The 18455-nt window shown below is 39.6% G+C and overlaps 2 protein-coding genes across 7 annotated transcripts in view; both read left to right on the top strand.

Annotated features, from left to right (window-relative positions):
• Positions 1-17356, top strand: part of ACAP2 (ArfGAP with coiled-coil, ankyrin repeat and PH domains 2) — a 72950-nt gene extending 55594 nt beyond the window's left edge. For 2 of the 6 annotated variants that reach the window (XM_087738920.1, XM_087738918.1), the window contains 11 exons: positions 56-264; positions 488-557; positions 1774-1868; positions 3265-3449; positions 3802-3906; positions 4275-4367; positions 5677-5864; positions 6205-6314; positions 7325-7435; positions 7675-7736; positions 12622-13534. In XM_087738920.1, coding sequence (XP_087595046.1) covers positions 56-264; positions 488-557; positions 1774-1868; positions 3265-3449; positions 3802-3906; positions 4275-4367; positions 5677-5864; positions 6205-6314; positions 7325-7435; positions 7675-7736; positions 12622-12725 — 1332 coding nt within the window. In that variant the 3' untranslated portion in view covers positions 12726-13534. Of the gene's footprint in view, positions 1-55; positions 265-487; positions 558-1773; positions 1869-3264; positions 3450-3801; positions 3907-4274; positions 4368-5676; positions 5865-6204; positions 6315-7324; positions 7436-7674; positions 7737-12621; positions 13535-16726 lie in introns of those variants that run through there. The other 4 variants (XM_009468466.2, XM_087738922.1, XM_087738919.1 and 1 more) reach the window with 3 other exon arrangements.
• A 67-nt stretch (positions 17357-17423) lies between these two features.
• Positions 17424-18455, top strand: part of XXYLT1 (xyloside xylosyltransferase 1) — a 39615-nt gene continuing 38583 nt past the window's right edge. The window contains exon 1 of the mRNA XM_087738924.1: positions 17424-17890. Within this exon, the coding sequence (XP_087595050.1) occupies positions 17441-17890 (450 nt within the window). The 5' untranslated portion in view covers positions 17424-17440. The remainder of the gene's footprint in view (positions 17891-18455) is intronic.

Genomic DNA, 18455 nt, shown 5'->3' with positions numbered 1-18455 from the left:
TTTATTTCTTTATTTTAGTGTGTCTCCTTTTTGTTTGTTTCTTTCCTTTTTTTAGAAACAGGAAAAGAAATCATCCCCTTCTACTGGAAGCCTCGAATCTGGCAGTGAGACAAAAGAGAAGTTGTTAAAGGGAGAAAGTGCTCTACAGCGAGTTCAGTGTATTCCTGGTAATGCTGCCTGCTGTGACTGTGGTTTGGCAGATCCTCGCTGGGCCAGTATCAACCTAGGAATCACGCTGTGCATTGAGTGCTCTGGGATACACAGGTTGGGGAACTCTTCAGAACTATATTTGATTTGTGCATTGTCTTAATTAGGAAGGGTGGTGTTTGCCTTTTCAAATGTATATTGGAGAAAGGTTAGAGACCCCTGTTCCCCTGTTTGTAAACAGAATTAAGGTAACTGCTTTATTTGCATAAATTGTAAAACTGTCTGAGATAAGACACAGCATGCAGTTACAGGTTAATATTTTTTTTTTCATGCTGTTTAGGAGCTTGGGAGTCCACTTTTCAAAAGTAAGATCTTTAACGCTGGATTCATGGGAACCTGAACTTCTAAAGGTATGATAGTATTTTTGAAACAAGTTTCTACTTGGTACTTAGATTGTTAGATAGTCATTCTTGTTACAAACTTGCGAGCCAGAACAACTTGTGACACTTTTGGGTTCGCAAATGCACTTGGAGTGGTAAGTTTCATCTGATACTTTCAACGTATAAAAATGGAAATCTGTTTACAGACCAATAATATAGTGGGCTGAAAAATTTTGGAAGTCCTACATCAGCCTAAAGCATGATTGTACTTGAAAATTCAGATGCCACCTCTTACAGTGAGATCTTGATTTCATACTCCTACTGGCTTATAGGAGAACATTCATGCAACTGCTCGTGTGCTGTTTGTGTGCCAAAATTCTAGCTTGAAACGTGGTTATGAAAATCATGTGATGTTGAAATACTGAAACAGGAACTCACACATGGATGCATGTGTGCAACTGAATAACTGATGCAAAGTGTTTTTCTCTAGTTGTGATGTTCTGGTACTTAGGTATTGCTTCTCTATTCTGAACAATCAAAAGACAATGTGAGTAGGGGTGTTTCTGTTGTGGTTTGACCTTAAATAATTTTAATATCAATGTGTTCATGCTGAGGAAACAAACAAACAAAAAAACCCCAAAACTACACCCCTTTTCCTGGAAATGCCAGAGCTGACTATTCTACCTGATATTAGAAGCAGTAAGTCTGTTCGTTGCCATCAATAAGTTGGACTTTATGGACCAAATTCTCCTTAAAGTAGTATCTGCAGGCTGATTTTTGTCTTTGATCTTCTTCTATAGACATAACAGATTACGGTTTAGCAAAAATGTCTGTTGGACAAGATGGAATAGAATTGATTGAATTGTCTCTTGCCGATGGGATAAGAATAGCTACCGGCAAAGCTGGTAGAAAGAGTACCTTTGTTAATGATTGAGGCCTGCAGGTGTCAATCTGATTGCACAAAAATGGTTCTTGAATGACTGATGGTCATTTTTGCCGTCCTTTTTCAGAAGGGAATGGCACTTTAAAAAAGTGACTATATTTTTTGCTATCTTACTCAGAATTTGGTCTCTCTTTTCACTGATTGTTTCATTACCATGCTATAAACCATGCTGATTTCTGTAAGTGTACTTTTACCAGTGAAAATACTAAGTTGTAAAAACAGGCTGAGTGAGGTTAAAAACAACTAAATAGGTAGATATAGCCTTTTGCAACTGTATTTAAATTTATTTATTTTGCTTCACAGCTTATGTGTGAATTGGGAAATGATGTTATAAATAGAATATATGAAGCAAAGCTGGAAAAAGTGGGAGTAAAGAAGCCACAACCTGGAAGCCAAAGGTAGCAATTTACTAGCAGTGCCTCTTACTTCCTTTTCTTGTTGCTTCCTTCAGCCTCCAGCTTTAAAAGATGCTGCCACTTACCTGTGTAACACTCCTTTGATTTACTCTTCGTTTCCCCTTATCACCAGTATGTTTTGCTCTACTCCTTTTCTATCTCTCTCTCTTGGGTATTCCTTCTGTTGGTCCCTTTCGGCTGCTCCTGTTCGCTTGTTCTTTTTCTGATCGCACTCCTTCCTTTTGATGACAACTCTATAGCATCTTGCTCTGTCTCATCAACGCGGGCATGTTGATTTTGTTTCCTGTCTACTTTGTACCATCTCAGCCAGCTGTACTTGGGTTGTGAGTGCTCCTGGAAGGAGCTTGTGGCTGTGCCTTTTGTTTACAGTGACTTTGTTCTTGAGTTTGACTTTTGTGCCCTGGTCCCCAGAATGCTCTTTTCTTTCTGCCTACGTGGTGCATGAGCTCTTCTGCTTTACACTAACCTTCTAACGATTGTACTGCTGTCTTCCATTTCTCTGATGCTAATTTGCATTTGAAGGTAGTTTTCTAATGTTTTGTTCTGCTGTATAAGATGTCTTTTAAAACTATTTTTTTTACCAGCTTTCCAGTTCTGTGCTGCTTGCTGTCAGGCAGTTTTATGGTATAGAAAACAGCATTTTATAAAGCATTGGCAATTTGGAGATGATGATGATAATATAAATAATGTAGGAGATTGGTGAGGTATTCCTTCTAGTGGTAACTGCTTTTCAGCAGTTTCAATAGTAACACGTTTATAGCCCCTTTAATCAGTTTGTCACAACTGGTCTGTGTGTCTTAAGATGATAACCTCAGGTTACAGGAAAAAATATTTCAGTATGCATTATGGAGCTGGTGGCTGTGCCTACTTGAGATGACTTATTGTTATGGGTCTCTTGTGCAATCTTGATGTTCCTTTAACAAGTGTTGCGATTTATATTTACCTAATAAACTAAATATATGCTATATTAATTGGTTATTAATAATGTAAAACATGTATAAAGGATTAATACAAGAAGTGGTAGTTGGACTAGATGATTGTTGTCCCTTCCACCTGAAATAGTCTATTCTAAGTAACATACAGTAGCTAATGCTTATTTCTTCCACATACCACTTTCTAAAGTCTCTACCTGAAAGAAATATACACATATGAACTTAACAAAATTACTTTCTTTTGAGCCTTAAGCAAAATTTAATCGAGAATCCAGAAAGAGTTAGACAGCGTGCTCTTGATCTTTCTGAAAGTGTCATAAGCATGTCTTATGTGCAGTGCCAAACTACAGTTTTTGTTATGGCTTTAGTATGAAATGGATGTTCTTTTAATACATGAAAATATTAAAATACTAGCTTACTAACTCCGGGGATTTTGTATATGACAGGCAGGAGAAGGAGGCATACATCAGAGCAAAATATGTGGAAAGAAAGTTTGTAGAGAAGCAGCCTGCATCAGTATCTCTGCTTGAATCTGGAACAAAAGTTTTGCCTCAAAGTCAGGAAGAGAAAAGGCACAGTGGCCCTGAAAAATCCCTTTTGGCAGGGGAACAAGGTGCGGCATCCCAAAAAGGTATTTACACACTTCTCTCCTTAGCTATATTACACGTGTTCTTTTTAAAGTAACATATTTTTGTATTAATTGATTTCCTGCCTCATGCAGAGAAATCAGAATCTCTTTTAATGAATCTGTCTTTTAATGGGTCATAGCCTAGTTCAGAAGTATAGGGGAGAAAAGACTTGTTCAGAAATGTGCATTTTTATGTGGGGAAGAATTTGGAGTGGGGATGCTTATCATTCAGAAACATATTAACCACCTTCTTTCCTCCGTATTTTCATCCTTCTTAATTTTTCCAATAACGTTCTTTCCTGCCCTATCCCTTCCTTACTGCCTGCTTTGTGCTTTGCTAACTTGCATGTCCCAGCGGTTGCTGTAAGTAGCGACGAGGCGAGGCGGGAGTCTCTGTTCTGTCCTGATGAACTAGATTCACTCTTCTCCTACTTTGATACCTCTTCAAAACTACGTAGTAGTAAGTACTACAGCTATGGCGTGTACAGTATTTGCACTAGTGATCCATTACATGTTGTGGCCATCTCCCTGCCTTTAATCCATTGTCTCCAGGCTACTGCATTGCTTAGTGTTTTCATGAAATAATTTAAGCTTTTTTACTTATCCTGATCTTTGCCTTTCTAATAATCTTTGACATTTATTATTATTATAAATGTTATGTGACTTCATATTTTTTTCTATGGATATGTTAAGAATATTGAATAATTACTAGTCATTAAAAAAAACGTATTCAGGAACAAGTATAAGAGCTTGCTTTATTATCATGGTATCTGTGGAGAGTAGGTAACTTACGGTCTGCATAGTAATTGCAGTTTCTTCCCAAAACAGTGCAAAGCAGTGACAGTGGGATCCAGCAGAGTGCTGATGACAGCAGAGAACACCTTGCCTCTACTATATCGGCTAACAGTTTGTACGAACCAGGTGTGTTAGGCTTTGCACTTTAAGATGAAAATCTAATCACTTCTTCTTGGTAGCATGCTCTTATCAAAGAGATTAGTACTTGGTGATACAATTCATGTCTCTTCTATCCTGGTGGGCTGAAATATCTTTAACAAGGGTAATAATTGCTTGAATGACCTTTCTCTCCTCCAGGCTTGGTAGCAAGAATGACATTGAATCCTTCTAAATGAGTTCAGACAATTATGTTTTTTTCCAGTCAGATGATACTGAGCCAGAACTTTGTTTTTTAGCAGAGAGAGCAATGCCACATCAAAATATCTCAGACAGACAAGTCTCCACAGAAATGCATAATCCTTTTATAAATAGTTAAATCCTTGGAGGCGGAATTCCTGTTAAGTCACACATAATAGGCTTTTATGTGTTATTTGAGTATTCTTGCTTAATTTTTCTGTTTTCCACTTATGTGGAATTGACCACGCGTTTAAACATTACCCCCTCTTTAATCAAAGTTTTATAAATTGATTGATGAAATTATTTGCTATCTAATATTGGCATCCTGGGCTGACAGATGTATTGAGTATGATGTGTCAGAATATCCAAAACATTTATTTGTAAAGCAAACTTATTCTTCTACATCAAAGCACTCTTCTGAGGTATGTTTTAAACCCAGTAGTTCACAGCTGTGGTTTGTAGGCAAGCAGCATGTGGCTTGGATCCTTTCTTTGACTACATTGTAGAAACATGATGCTGTAACTCATGAAAGCTTATATACAAAATGTCTGTCTCCCAGACTTCACTCTGTTATAACTCTTATTGAGATGAAAAGAAAGATTATGCTTTAGTCCAAAAGATTATAGCCACAGCAAGTATTTGGTAAATGACAATGGTATCTTTTAACGAAAATTAGGTCAGAACAGCCTTAGCCTCATATTCAGGTGTATCAAGCTGTTGCAGATAAAGATATATTTGTATGACTATGTATCTGCAGGAAATTAGTTTTATTCATATAGTATAGGATAAAACACACTTCTAATCTAAAATAATTTCTTAGAAATGACACGGAGTAGGTAGATTGAAGGATATTCACACATGCCAGTAATGTGGAGAGAATGTTTTCTGGGCAGTAATAATTCTGTGAAGTGGCCATGCCTGAATGCTGGAACAAGCTAAAGGCATCTGTGACTTCTCCTGGCAGAATGGGGCAACAATGCACAGCATTCTGCAAAACCTGAGCTACCTTATGCCAGAGAAATTACACTTTTGGTCAGAATTCCAGGAGCTACCTTATAAAAACAGAGATTACAGATAAGCAATTTTTTTTTCTTTTCAGAAGTTGACAAGCAAGAGTCTTCTGTGTTCTGTGACTCCAAACAGCCTAGTCCAGGATTGCAGCTGTATCGAGCTGCCTTTGAGAAGAATCTTCCTGATATGGCAGAAGCATTGGCCCATGGAGCGGAAGTAAACTGGGTCAACGTAGAAGAAAACAAAGCAACACCACTCATTCAGGCAGTGCGAGGGGTATGTGATATACAGCACCGACTGCTGCGGGAGGAGGGGAAGGGGAATAATAGGGATATTTCTGTGTCACTGTTCCTTTTGAACTGCTTGCTTCCCTAATGAATGATAATGTGGTGCTGAAGCTGTCTTTACAATGTTCTCTCAACATTGTTTCTGAACTATTTTTTTCCTGTTAATGCTTTGTTTAGAATTATATAATGTAGTAGTGTTTAAATTTGATATGGAAGCAAATCTCCTTTTGTTTCCTTTGCCACATGACTCAGTGGGGAGAAGGCAGAACAGGTTTGGCTCTTGTTCTAGAGATCTGGTGCTGAATTGTTTCTTTGCTTTTATTCCGTAGGGTTCATTGGTTACTTGTGAATTCTTGCTGCAGAATGGGGCCAATGTGAACATCAGGGACATGAAAGGAAGAGGACCCCTGCACCATGCTACAGTTCTAGGACATACTGGGTAACTCACTGCTCCAGAATTTGTAAATGGCCATCTTTTACTGTAGTTGTTAATGTGAAGCTTCTTCGTTTCCCCATATATTCTGGCACTTTAATGTATTTCAGGTGATCTAGTTTTTTCTGAAACTTTTGTGGTGAGAGAGGAAATAGCATTTTGAATTATCAGTCTCATCTGCTAGCTAAACACACATCTATAAACACACTTTGGTCCATTTTGTAAAAACATGTATTTAGTAATGCTTTGAAATAGCATGAACTTTTGGAGGAGACTCATGAGGTTTTTCTTGTTTTCTTAAAATATGATACAAATAGGAGAAACAGTGGTATGTGAGGGCCAAGGCTTTTTCTGTTTCATCTCACCTGTGTGTTGCACTGAGTGTGTCTCATTTCAAAACGTACGGCATTACATCTTGAGTTTTGGAATCACGGCTTTTACCTGAAACCCTGTACCAGCTCAGTTCAAATGAGGACAACATAATCTGGTTGGCAGTGCCCAATCTCTTTGCATGCATGAATTCTAAATAGAGTGCAACAACTTGGGAGGGTTTAAGATGTAAGCTTAGTCAGTATGCCCTGTTTATAAAGATGAAGAATTATAATAGCAGAGAAAAACGAGATCAGTTTCTATTGCGTAAATCAGACACCTGTGAACTGTGTTTTTCCTGTATTGATTTATCCTGCTCAGTGGTTCTTTTCTGTCATGGTAAAAGGGATGAGGTTTTTTGGTTCTGCAACCTAAGATGATACAGGAGAGTCTCGCTTCTAAAGGGTTCAACTCCTTGCTGTACTAGCATGATTTGAGTTAGGCTATCTTTCTAACGCGGATTAAATAATTAAAGGTTTTGCTTCCTACTGTGTTAATGTCTTAGTTGTTCTAGATGAACAGCACTGTTTTGATATGTTCAAGAGACTTTTGGCAATTTAAGCCAAATACGTTGCAACCAGCTTGAATTTATTTGCTTTTTTCCTTTATTGTTGTGAAAATTATTCTTATGTGCTTTTTCTACACAGACAAGTGTGTTTATTCCTAAAACGAGGAGCAAACCAGCATGCCACTGATGAAGATGGGAAAGATCCATTGAGTATAGCAGTAGAAGCTGCAAATGCAGATATTGTAACATTGTAAGTTGTACGTTCTGTTTTTGACTAGGTAACTAGGTTTTCCTACTCTGTTTCAAGTTAAAAATATAAGAAATGTCAAAATTCCTTTACATAAAAACAGGGAGAGCAAAAGAAAAAGAGTGCGCTATCCATAGATGACCTCACTGGTGTGAGGTTCAGGAGTGCATTGTAGGTCTTGAATTGCAGTCTTTTTTAGTGCTTTAAAGATTACATTCTTCTTTTTGTTTCCTAAATCATAGGTTGCGTTTAGCAAGGATGAATGAAGAAATGCGTGAATCGGAAGGACTCTATGGACAGCCAGGTCAATACTCTACTAATAACCATACTGAAATGCAGTATAAGAAGTGTATTCAGGAATTTATCAGTTTACAATTAGATTCTTAGGATCCGAGGGAAATTTAAGATAGCTTCATACAATAAGGTTTTTTATAAACAACTCACATGTTAAAGCTTCATTGAGATTCACTGGTGTGACTTTGTCAGATTATTTAGGGAACCTAAAAGGAGAGTGTTTAAAGTACATTATTATAGTAGTGTATGTTACTACAGCCATTAGCAATGTGTTTTGCTGGTAGTTGTCCACAGAGCTATCCACAGTTTTCTCCTATTGATGTTCCATTGAAATTCACATCATGTTAGGATTTACCTGACGTTATTTAATAGCAGCCTTCTGACCCGGGTTGCTCAGAGACAGTTGAGGAGTTCATCTTATTACGGGATACCATTCTCCTTCCTGTGGAATGGTCGTCTTTTTTCTTTTTTTTAAAAAAAAAAAAAGCTTGCACACCAATGTAAAAATGTACATCAAATATTTCAAAATAACTCCAGACAGAAATAGGAAAGTATTATTTCCTCAAATTTTATTTTTAAATAATTTTATTTGTTAAGATACAAATAAGAAACAAAACAATCATTCTTAAGTATGTATTTTTGTATGCATAGTATCTTACCATTTGATTAAAAAAAAAGAATTGGCAGACATTTGAGCCAACTGGTACAAAAAAGTAACAAATTATATTTAATGAATATGTGCAACTTTTATTTTCAGGCACTCAGTCCCAATTTACACTATGTTCTGATGTGATGTTTATGCAAGCCATTTCTTCTATTATGGTATGCTTCCATAGGAACCTAATTTAATCTCCTGCAAATATCGATAATGAAGGCACACTTGACTTGTCAAGTTAGACAGCTAAAAACACACCACTATGCCTGGCAGTAGTGAAAGGCAAACCTTATTTTTAAGGTCGAGTGCTGAGTAGTCTTGGCTCACTCCTGTAACGCCCTTATGTATTTCCCACTGACTCATAAGGATTATGTGTGCTTATGTCTTTTACCAGATTGGGGCTGGAATATACTCAAGGGGCAACACTGAGTCTCATGTCAATATCCCAGATGAACTCTGTTAAATAAGCCCAATTTATTTAGTTTCTCCTTAAAAACAGATGTTTTTCAAATTTATTTTTAAACAAATTTTCTAGGAAATTCCAGTTCAAACAATAAAAGTACTACGGACACTCAGACATTCAAAAGCTTTCTTTGGCAGAGCAACAGATAATTTAAAAGTATATGCTTGATTATGAGCTTAAATGAGGAAGAATTCCCCACTCGGAAAACGCAGCAGGCTATGTATATGCAAAAAGTCTATTGCCAGTTTGGCCATTTTGAATGTAAAGCTGTTTTCTGATACAATGCATACTACTTCACTGACAGACTGAAGGTAACAAATACTGAAGTATTTTTGAGTCTCCTCATTTTTATTTTAAGAAGTAAAAAGAATAACTATCAGTTTCAAATAGTAAAATGTCTTTGTTTTAAGGGAGGTAGGTATTTTGATTCAAAAGCTCTGTGCTAAATCATAAATGAATGTATTAAATCATTTAATTGATCTGTCACAAATCCAAAATTATTGTTAAACCAGAAAATGTTTCTATAGTTTGTACAAAAAGCCTCAGTTGGTTACTAAACGTTACAAGTGTTTAGTAAAATGTTTCATTCATAACAAATACAGACACTACTGACATGAAAATGTGAATGTGTTTAAACTGGAGATGAGGGAGACTATTTTCCCTGACATCTTGTTTAAAATATTTTTTTAGGCAGATTCTTCAATTAGGTAGATGAAATAATGAAAGACTTAGCCAGCTTTTCAAAAATATCATGACCTTTTTATCAGTTTGTATGACAGTAGAATCTAGAGACTGCAGTTGATACAATCTGATCCAGATGTTTTACAGATAGTATGTGATCCTTGTAAACAGGCGAGGTTGACAATGGAGAGTAGAGCTGCCACAGGGGATGGAGCTTGCCCAAAACCAGGGGGAGGGCATCATTAGAGTAATTCTTGAAATTCAGGCCACAAGGTCTAGCACCGTGTCCCAGCCAGGAGATCTTGCTGTATCTTTGGATAGCATAGCTCTGCTCTCTCAATTCTCGACTTGCTGAAGTCTCTTTTAAAAGTCGGAGTAAATATTTGTTTTAATGTTAATGTCTGCTAGCCTGCTGGAAGGGTTGTGTAAATGTCTAAGTGTGAGCCCTGCCTCTGCTGTTGCAAGGTACAATACTGTTATGTGGTCGTAGAGGAGGCAGGTCTGTTTCACTGCATATACAAGTTAAATTACCTGCACTGCCCTTATTTTAGAACTCCTTTTTTCCAAAATTATGATTCTAGAAGAAAATAAGGGTTTTCAAGACAATTGTATGTTTGCTGGGAGCTATGTGAGGGTACATATTGATGTATGAGTTTGCTGTCTTCAGAGTGAAGCCAACTGCCTATTTCTCCCCTTTAGTAATGCAGTTGATAAGCAATTACTAATGCAGCTAATGGCATCAACATTTCTAATTTAAATATACCCAGCTGGTTTGAGCTCCTGAGAGAATGTATATATTGCTTTGCAAGGTACAGTTGGTCTTCCAAAATACTCCTAGAATGGGAACTAGCTGAAACTAGCTTGTTCCACAAAAAGTTCATTGCTGGTGGTAGAAGCCATATGCACCATTGTACTGTTTCTTGTATAATACTGGAGTGCTCATCTTCTGGTGCTACAGTCTGTCTGCTAACTATTTGATATTAGTATTGCTACTTTTTCTTCCTATCTTTTCTTGAATGTATGATGTGTGCCTTTTGAGTTACTCTGGTGTTAAACAGTAAAGCAGTCTTATAGTATTTTTGTACATAAAATCTGCACTTTAGGGAAAACATTGCTTAGAAAGGGAATTTCCAGAGTTCAGTTTTAAAATAGGATTTTAAAATAATTATAAGGTTTACAGTATTAAATATTTTAATGCAGCATACAAACTAAAGGGGCACTTTATTTTAGTCTATTTTTGTATGTAATATTTTTGTTATGTAATAGAGCCAAAACCAGAGCCACAATGTATCTTGCAAAAATAGCTTTTGTGTTTTCTTTCAAGTTAATATGAAAGAACCAAATATGGCAACTTGAACCACAGTACTAGTTCACCAGTGGAACCCACTTCTGTATTAAAAGCATAATTGCTTTTATCACACAAGCTTGATTCCGATTTGTGCTCTTCATAGCTGTTCTGTTGGTGAATGTTACAGCTCCCTTCGTGCTGTGCTTGTCTCCCAGTGCAAGCAGTTACCAGAAACTGTTAAAATAAAATGTGTCCGGTGCCTGCTTCATCTCTAGGATATACTTGAAACTAAATCCAGAAACCGAAAGGGAATTTCACTAGAACTAACTTTTCCTAGTAGAGCAGTATTGAATGTATTTATCTTTTAAAGTCTGGGAAGAATTGTGTCATTACACTTTTATATAAACCCACATGCCATGCACGTTAAATATTTCTGGAAGGTCGGTTATCATTTCTGAAAGTGTTTTCAAATGAATGGAGTCTCATCTCCAAAAGAGTAATAGTTCTAATATTGGAAATGTACATTAAAAGATGGAAAAACAAAACAGTGTAACTTTTCACTCTAGTGCAAACTTTTAAACAAAAAAATCCTTTTAAAAACCACCCTTTGAAAAAAAAAAAGTGGTAGAATAACACTTTTCTTCCACAATCATATTGGAAAAAAAAAAAATCTTAATGTTCAACATACACGATGAGACAGATCTTGGATTGATTTCTTTGTCATGCTGTTAATCAAGCTGTCAGCAAGGACCAGTAGTGCTGGAATCTTGTGTCCTGTGTGGTCGTCTGTGTTGGGAAGATGGTAAAATTTGGATGGCTGCATAGTTCCTGACCGGACCAAATGTTTTAAGCATTTAATTCCCTTTGAAGGCAATAGGGTATGGTTGATGTTTTAAAATGAAACCTGAACTCAAGGCCCGAAATGCTGCAGCAGATGAAAGAATGTGAAAATGTCCGTTTTAAAATGGCAGAAGAATGACTTGGCAAGGACTCAAAAAGTAATCATTCCTGAATGTGTTTTCCTGTGTAGACGGGGAGGGGGAGGGAGACAGTCCTGGTGGAAATTGCTGCCATTCCTCGTTTTGGAATATGTACTAGTAGTCGGGTTGTGTTTAAGCACAAAGAGCGAAGATGATAAAAAAAAAAAAAAAAAAAACCCAAACAACCCAGATGAAAGATGTATAAGGAAAGTATCACTCTTACAGATAAAACTAAAAGATGTAATGAATATTTAGTGATGCATGTAAAAATTTATATTTGCTGAAGTAATAGACCAAAAGGATTTATGAACAATAATTTCTCTACTTAGGATTGCTTTTTTTTATACTATTGCTTGCTGATTGTTTCCTTCATGGACAGTTGTGTCTGGCTGTAAGACTTCTGACCTCTGTTTCCAAGTAAACCCTTATTTATGCCATGATTCGACTTTTTTGAAGAGAATCTTGGTTAGCACTTTCTTGCAAAAACAAGGATTTTATTCTTTAATAGCTAATAAACATTTTACTTTTTCCATTGCTTTAAAATGCTTTCATTTTTCCTTTCTAACTCTGAACTTTCCTCTGTGTGGCTGCCTGTGAGGTACTATTTCAGGTATAGTTTGGCTTTGCTTAATTTGCTTCTGCAGAATGTGCATGCAAGTAAACAGTCCCAAAAAGTTCACATCAGCATCATTCCATCTATAAGCAATCTTTATACATGAATAAGTGTTATACAGTAATTGGTGGCACAGTAAGGCATTTGTGCAATGGTGGGTGATGTTAACTGTCATGAATGTTTAAAACTGTTTCCCTTTTTTCTTTTCTACCTAGGAGATGAAATTTATCAGGACATTTTTCGTGACTTTTCTCAAATGGCATCAAATAATCCAGAGAAGCTAAACCGTTTCCAGCAGTCAGATTCCCAGAAGTCTTAAGTGTCAAGAAGAAAAAGAACCTGATCCTTATAGTGCAAGTCTTTTTTTACTTTAACAGAATGAATTGTATGCATTTCATTAGATAGTTTGGATAAAATGACCACTCTAATATAGCTTTAGATCGTGGTAGCTGGGGAAATGTATGAGTTGTGTATGTTCTACAGTATGTATACCTCAGCAGCTGAAGAAAATGTTTAAAAAAAAGAATACCTGCTAGCGCAGTATAAAAAATAGTACCTGTTAGAAAAACAAAGTTTGTCAGTGGTTCGTACATAGTCAGCAGAGTGTAGCTGTATGCATTGCAGGCTCTGGATGGCAGGATGATCCAGGGGATGATCAGACCAGCTTTGCTATTTACTGTCCCCTACTGTCATCTGTCTCCCTATTGCCATAAAGAATGTGCCTCTGACAAGAAGGTCTGGGTTGCATTTTCTGGGACTGTTTGGAAGGGAAGTCGGGTAATGACTTCCTGAGTTGTCCTTCTGTTTGTGGGCCTGTGACTTAACAGATTCTCTTGTTCTGTGCTGATTGTGGTTGGAGGTAAGCTGTTAATAACAAGACATGGTAACTTCTGCTCTTTTGCAAGCTCTTTTTCAGTGGAAGCTTTAACACCAGGCTGGCCTTTACGCTAGTGACTGCGGGTCAGTCACAATAGGTGTATATCCTGGAGGACCAAACTTCTAAAAGCAATCTATTTTCCTTTTTTTTTTTTTTTCCCTCTTAAATTAAACTTTCTGTACAGCAAGTATACTTTTAAATGAGCATGTGGAACCTTTCAAGAAAAATAAACTTGATCCTGCTGGACATGATGAAGGGTTTGTTTGCAATATTTGGACATCAAAGTTTGAAATTTAAGACATGAAAGTAAATATTGAGCCAATGGAGTTTGTGTAGCGCAGTTGTATGATGGCTGTTTGTTACTTTCTCTTTCTGCTGTTCTCACTACTAGCCCTGAGCTTGAATATATAACACCTCATGTGTAATGCAGCCAGCCCGAATTTAGGTCAATCAATCCTTTATATCAGGAAGCGGTATCCTTTATATAATCTGCAAAGATGCGTACGTATACGTGTTGTCTAAACTAAGGTGGGCGCAAGAAAACCTAGGAATTTCACTGCATGTTTTTGCAAAGTAACGAGCAAGCAGTCTCCAGCTGTGTTCTGAGGGCAGCAACATGATTTGCTTTAGTCAATAGTGAGCTCCACTCTGCTGATGTGCATGTCTAAATGGTGTCTGTAGATACATGCTTATGTGTCAGGTTGTTTAATACCGAGACAGTAATCACCTGAAGCCCCAAACCGGCAGATGCAATTCTTTATGCTCTATTTGTCTGCCCTATGGACTACTTAAGGAGAATTTTTAGGTAACATAATATCAATGTGAGTTTTTAACAATCCTAATAGCCATGGCATTATGCTAACCTGCTGTTTAAATGTATTTAGGAAATGAATTGGCTTTTCTCCAAGCTGGCTAAGATAAGCAAAATTGGGTAAAAAAATTCTGTAAACTATAGTAAAATTAAACTTTCTGGCATATTAAATTTTAACAGGGTATTTCAAATATTTATAATTTTGCATCAAATGTATAATAATGCATCAAATCTGGATGATTATTGCTGCAAAGTTAAGAGCATTTTAGAATTGTCCAATAGATTCTTTTTCCAAGCAGAAGAACCTTGCAAAACAGTTCTTGCTTCGTGTGTGGTCTAATCGTGCTAGGAAAAGCAGATTCTGCCCATTTTAAGAGTGCATTTAGTCTGAATAGTAAGAAACTTAGGAATATCACCTGTAAGCAGTAATTTCTACTAAGTTGTTTTTTTAAATAGCTGTCTATGAAATGATAATATACTTCCTAATCTGCAGTATTTAACAGAAGTGGATGTTTTAGTAGATCTTAGAGAAAGTAAAATTCCCCGTGTACAGATGGGACAATGTAAGATATGACTATGTATAGTATACACTTTAAACATAAGTTTTTCTAAAGATTTGTCTTTTGGAGCCTACATGACAGGCAGTATATAGTGTGATTGGCTGTAATGTAAAGCTACCTGAAGTCTAATGGCATAATCGCTATCTCAGTCCGTGCTGCTGGAAAAATATCCGAGACACTTATTTCAAATCTTGACTGGTATTTTCCTTCCTAGCCATAAAAATCTCTCTTGACAAATTTTGCAGGACAACTTCCTATGGACAAAAAGTTTCTTCCCTGTAGTTCTGCAGATCTGCATCCTGCATTTCCGACTCTCATCTGTCTGGGAAGCAGTATCAGTCTGTTTATGCTAAAGGACTAATAACATACATGATCAACGGGTTGTATTACTCTTGACAGGACCTTTGGAGTTTTAATGGTTCAGGGAGTAGGTATGTCACTTCTGATCCTGCAGCCTCCTTCCCCAGTCCTTTTAGGTACACGAGGATGTCCAGTATAAACTGCATTCAGTTAAAGCTTTTTTTCAGGTCAGATGCAATCATGTGTTAGGATGTTGCTCATCAGCAAAAATGAATATGCCATTAAGCTGCATGAAATGTATTGAGGGCTTAGTCCTACCAAACACTGGCAGGCTCGGTGCTCCAGGGCCTCTGTAACTCGTAGGATTCAACCCTGAGTAATACTAAGTACGATTATCTCTAGTACTCTGAAGATCTGGCTTTCCCTATCGAGTTCTAACTCAAGTGCTAATTTTCTGCTTGGTAAGGAAGGAAGGAAACTTCCATTTTTATTACAATATGAATCTAAGTATAACTAGAATAATAGACAGTAAGGCTCCATTGTGGGTTAACATCTTGTACTCTGCACCAGATAATGGAAAGCTTCAATTCCAGTTTGTGTTCCTCTATAGGTATGAAGTATAATAGGTCTTAGTTGGCGAGGTACAAAGCAGTAGATTCCTAACGCAGTTAAAAATCAGCTTTCACATGGGTTTTTAGTAATTTACTAGATGGCCCACTAAAAGATTTTATAATATTTTTCTTAGCCAGAGTTAGATCATGTGTTCCAAAGGTCTCGTGGAAAGACAAATGTCGAGGAGCTCAACATATATTGTAATACATCTTGATTTCAGACATATAATTGACTTACATTGCATGTTGATTAAAATGGTCTGTGGTGTCTCCTTAGTGGTCTGTATTGTTTTGGTGGTTCATAAGGTTTCATATTTTATGTTAATGTCAGTACCGTACATAAAGCTTAACTTTCTGAATTATCATACTGAATCATGCCACTGAGTTATATTAGACATGCTGGAATTTGTTCCCATAAACTTGGGTGAAGGTGGCAGATGTTGGAAGTCTTGCTTTGCTTTCACAAGCGGCACATATTGCAGTCTGAACGCATGTTTAAGCTCTTCAGTAGTACATGGTAGACTTCAGCTTCCTTACCAGTTAGGACCTGACCCAAGAAGTCACTGAAATTGGTAGCAGTCTTTCCACTGATTTCAGAAGCTTTGGATTGTACCTTTCGTGGCTTCTAACATTAGTGCGTTAAAGGATCCTGTATTAATACTGCATTTTTCATTCTGAGGGGTTTTACATTTTACCTGGTTATATACTGAGCTGAAATGGTTTTAGAAAATGCAACCAGACCTTCCAACTGCTGTCAGCAAATCCCCGTACAAGAGGAGGTTTCTCCTGTTTTGCAGTGTGACATCAGTACACACATGTTGTCCAAATTTAATTAACTTCTTGATAGAGCTAGAACTTTGTAGCGCTAAAGAAAAAAGGTGAGAACTAGAATAAGCATAGGGTTGGCTGTGACGTTTCCAGGACTTCGGTGCTTCTCTGCAGCCGTCTGTTTTAAAGTATGGATGTTAACTCTGCGTTTTGATCATGAGAATCTCAAATGACACAGTGAATATAAAAGGACCATTTGATAGAATTACAAATAATATGTAAGTACTAAGGCCGTAATATTTGTACACTGTCAAAGGACTGAGCTGATTATTTAATACATTGGAAGTATTTTGAGAGTCAGTTTTGCAAACGACCATCTCTGCCCATTCACAGGTGGACGCTTTTTCCGAAGTTAGAGTTTATGCCGGTTGTTTGTGCATCCTGATGGCCGAAATGCCTTGCAGTCATGCTTGCACAAAAGCACATTGGTAAAACAGGGACAACTCCAGAACGGCAATACTGGGGAAAAGGATGAATGTACCGCTTTGGTGTATGCCATTTCATACGCTTGCTTTATCTTCGTGCATACAGTATTTTCTTGTTTCTCTTCCCATGGAAGGAGATGATAGAGGAGGAAAAATTCCCACTCACTTTTCTGTTAGGATCCCAGATTTTCCATGTTTTGATAGAAATCGCTGAGAAATCCTTGTTTCCTCAAGCAGAGAGGTTACTCTGTCTGAAATACTGAACTTTTTTTTTCCCTTTATCCACGTGTCCCTCTGTATTTGGTGTTTTTTAAGCATTCCAGCAGTAAAATGCTTGCGTTCTCCTGTGAACCGCCCCCCCGAAGGTGTAACTGTAAAGAACGTAGAACCAGCCCTCGTCCGCATTTAATAAGGCTGTAGACTTTGTATCTAGAACTTGAATGTCGTTTCCTGTAGTTCGTCATTGTAAATGAGAAGCGCGTTATTACCTTTGTAGTTAATCGACTGTACATGCTGTAAGGACTGTAAATACTCTACTTGATTAAACCTTTGTATGCTGTGCACGGCCTCGCTCCGCGCCGGCCGGGGGCGGGGCGGGGGGCGGGGCCGGTCCCGCCCCGTCATGGCGGCGATGGGCCGGGGCCGGGGCCGGGGCTGGTGCCGGGGCTGGGGCTGGGCGCGCTCCCAGCCCTGCGCCCTGGCGCTGGCGGCCGCCCTGGCCGTCTGCGCCTTCTACTACCTGGGCGGCGGCGGGGAGACCTTCTCCAGCGCCACCCGCCGCCTCCACGCCACGCCGCCCGCCCCGGCCCACCGCCACCCCCGGCGCGGCGGCGGGGAGGCGGCGGCGGCGGCGGGGGGCCGCGACCTGCACCTCCTGATGATGTTCACCAAGGCGGAGCGGAGCCCGGCGCTGCGCGCCAAGGGGCAGGCGGCGCTGGGCTCCCTGCTGCGGCACGGCCGGCTGGGCGGCGGGGACGCGCTGCACCTCCACCTCGTCACCGAGGGCGCCAGCAGGGACATCGGCCTGGGCCTGCTGCGGGACCTGCTGCGCGGCGCCGCCTTCCGGCACCAGGTGCGGCGGGCGGGGGGGCGGGGGCCTGCGCCGGGCCGCGGGGACCCCGGCGCCGCGGGCCTGGTCTTTGCCAGCCGCCCGCTAGGTCGCCTCGGCGGGTGGGGGGGCGCCGGTGCCGGAGCGTCTCCTGGGGCTCTCGCTTCCCTGCCGAGCGCCGCAAGGGACGCGCGGGGTGTCCGAGCGGCGGTCATCCTCCCCCGGGGCAGGGGAGCGGCGGCCCGGTGAAGGACGAGGAGCTTCCTGAACGGGCGGCCCTGGCTCCAGCTCCCCCGTGGCGACCGTTCGCTTCCCGCCCGCGCTGGCGAAGGCTGCGTCGCCCCATCTCCTCAGGCTTCTGAAGGGCTCGGCCTGCGGGGGCCCAGGCCCCGCGGCCGCCGGCGGGGAGCTGTCCCGCGGCGGTTACCTCGCCCAGGGCCGGGGGGCGGCGTGGCCCGGGAACACCGCTGGCGAACCGCTGTGCTGGAGAAGAGCAGCTGCTCCGAGCAACGCTGCTCCCCCTCTACAGGCCCTGTTGTTAGACCCGGTTCGGCGTCTCAGCGCAAGGACCACCTCTGCTTGCGTGGCT

This window comes from Nipponia nippon, unplaced genomic scaffold, assembly GCF_047370975.1.
Source record: "Nipponia nippon isolate SJK-2023a ecotype South Korea unplaced genomic scaffold, ASM4737097v1 scaffold_7, whole genome shotgun sequence".
Lineage (NCBI taxonomy): Eukaryota > Metazoa > Chordata > Aves > Pelecaniformes > Threskiornithidae > Nipponia > Nipponia nippon.
Note: the sequence above shows the minus strand (reverse complement) of the source record. Positions and strands in the feature narration are given on the sequence as shown.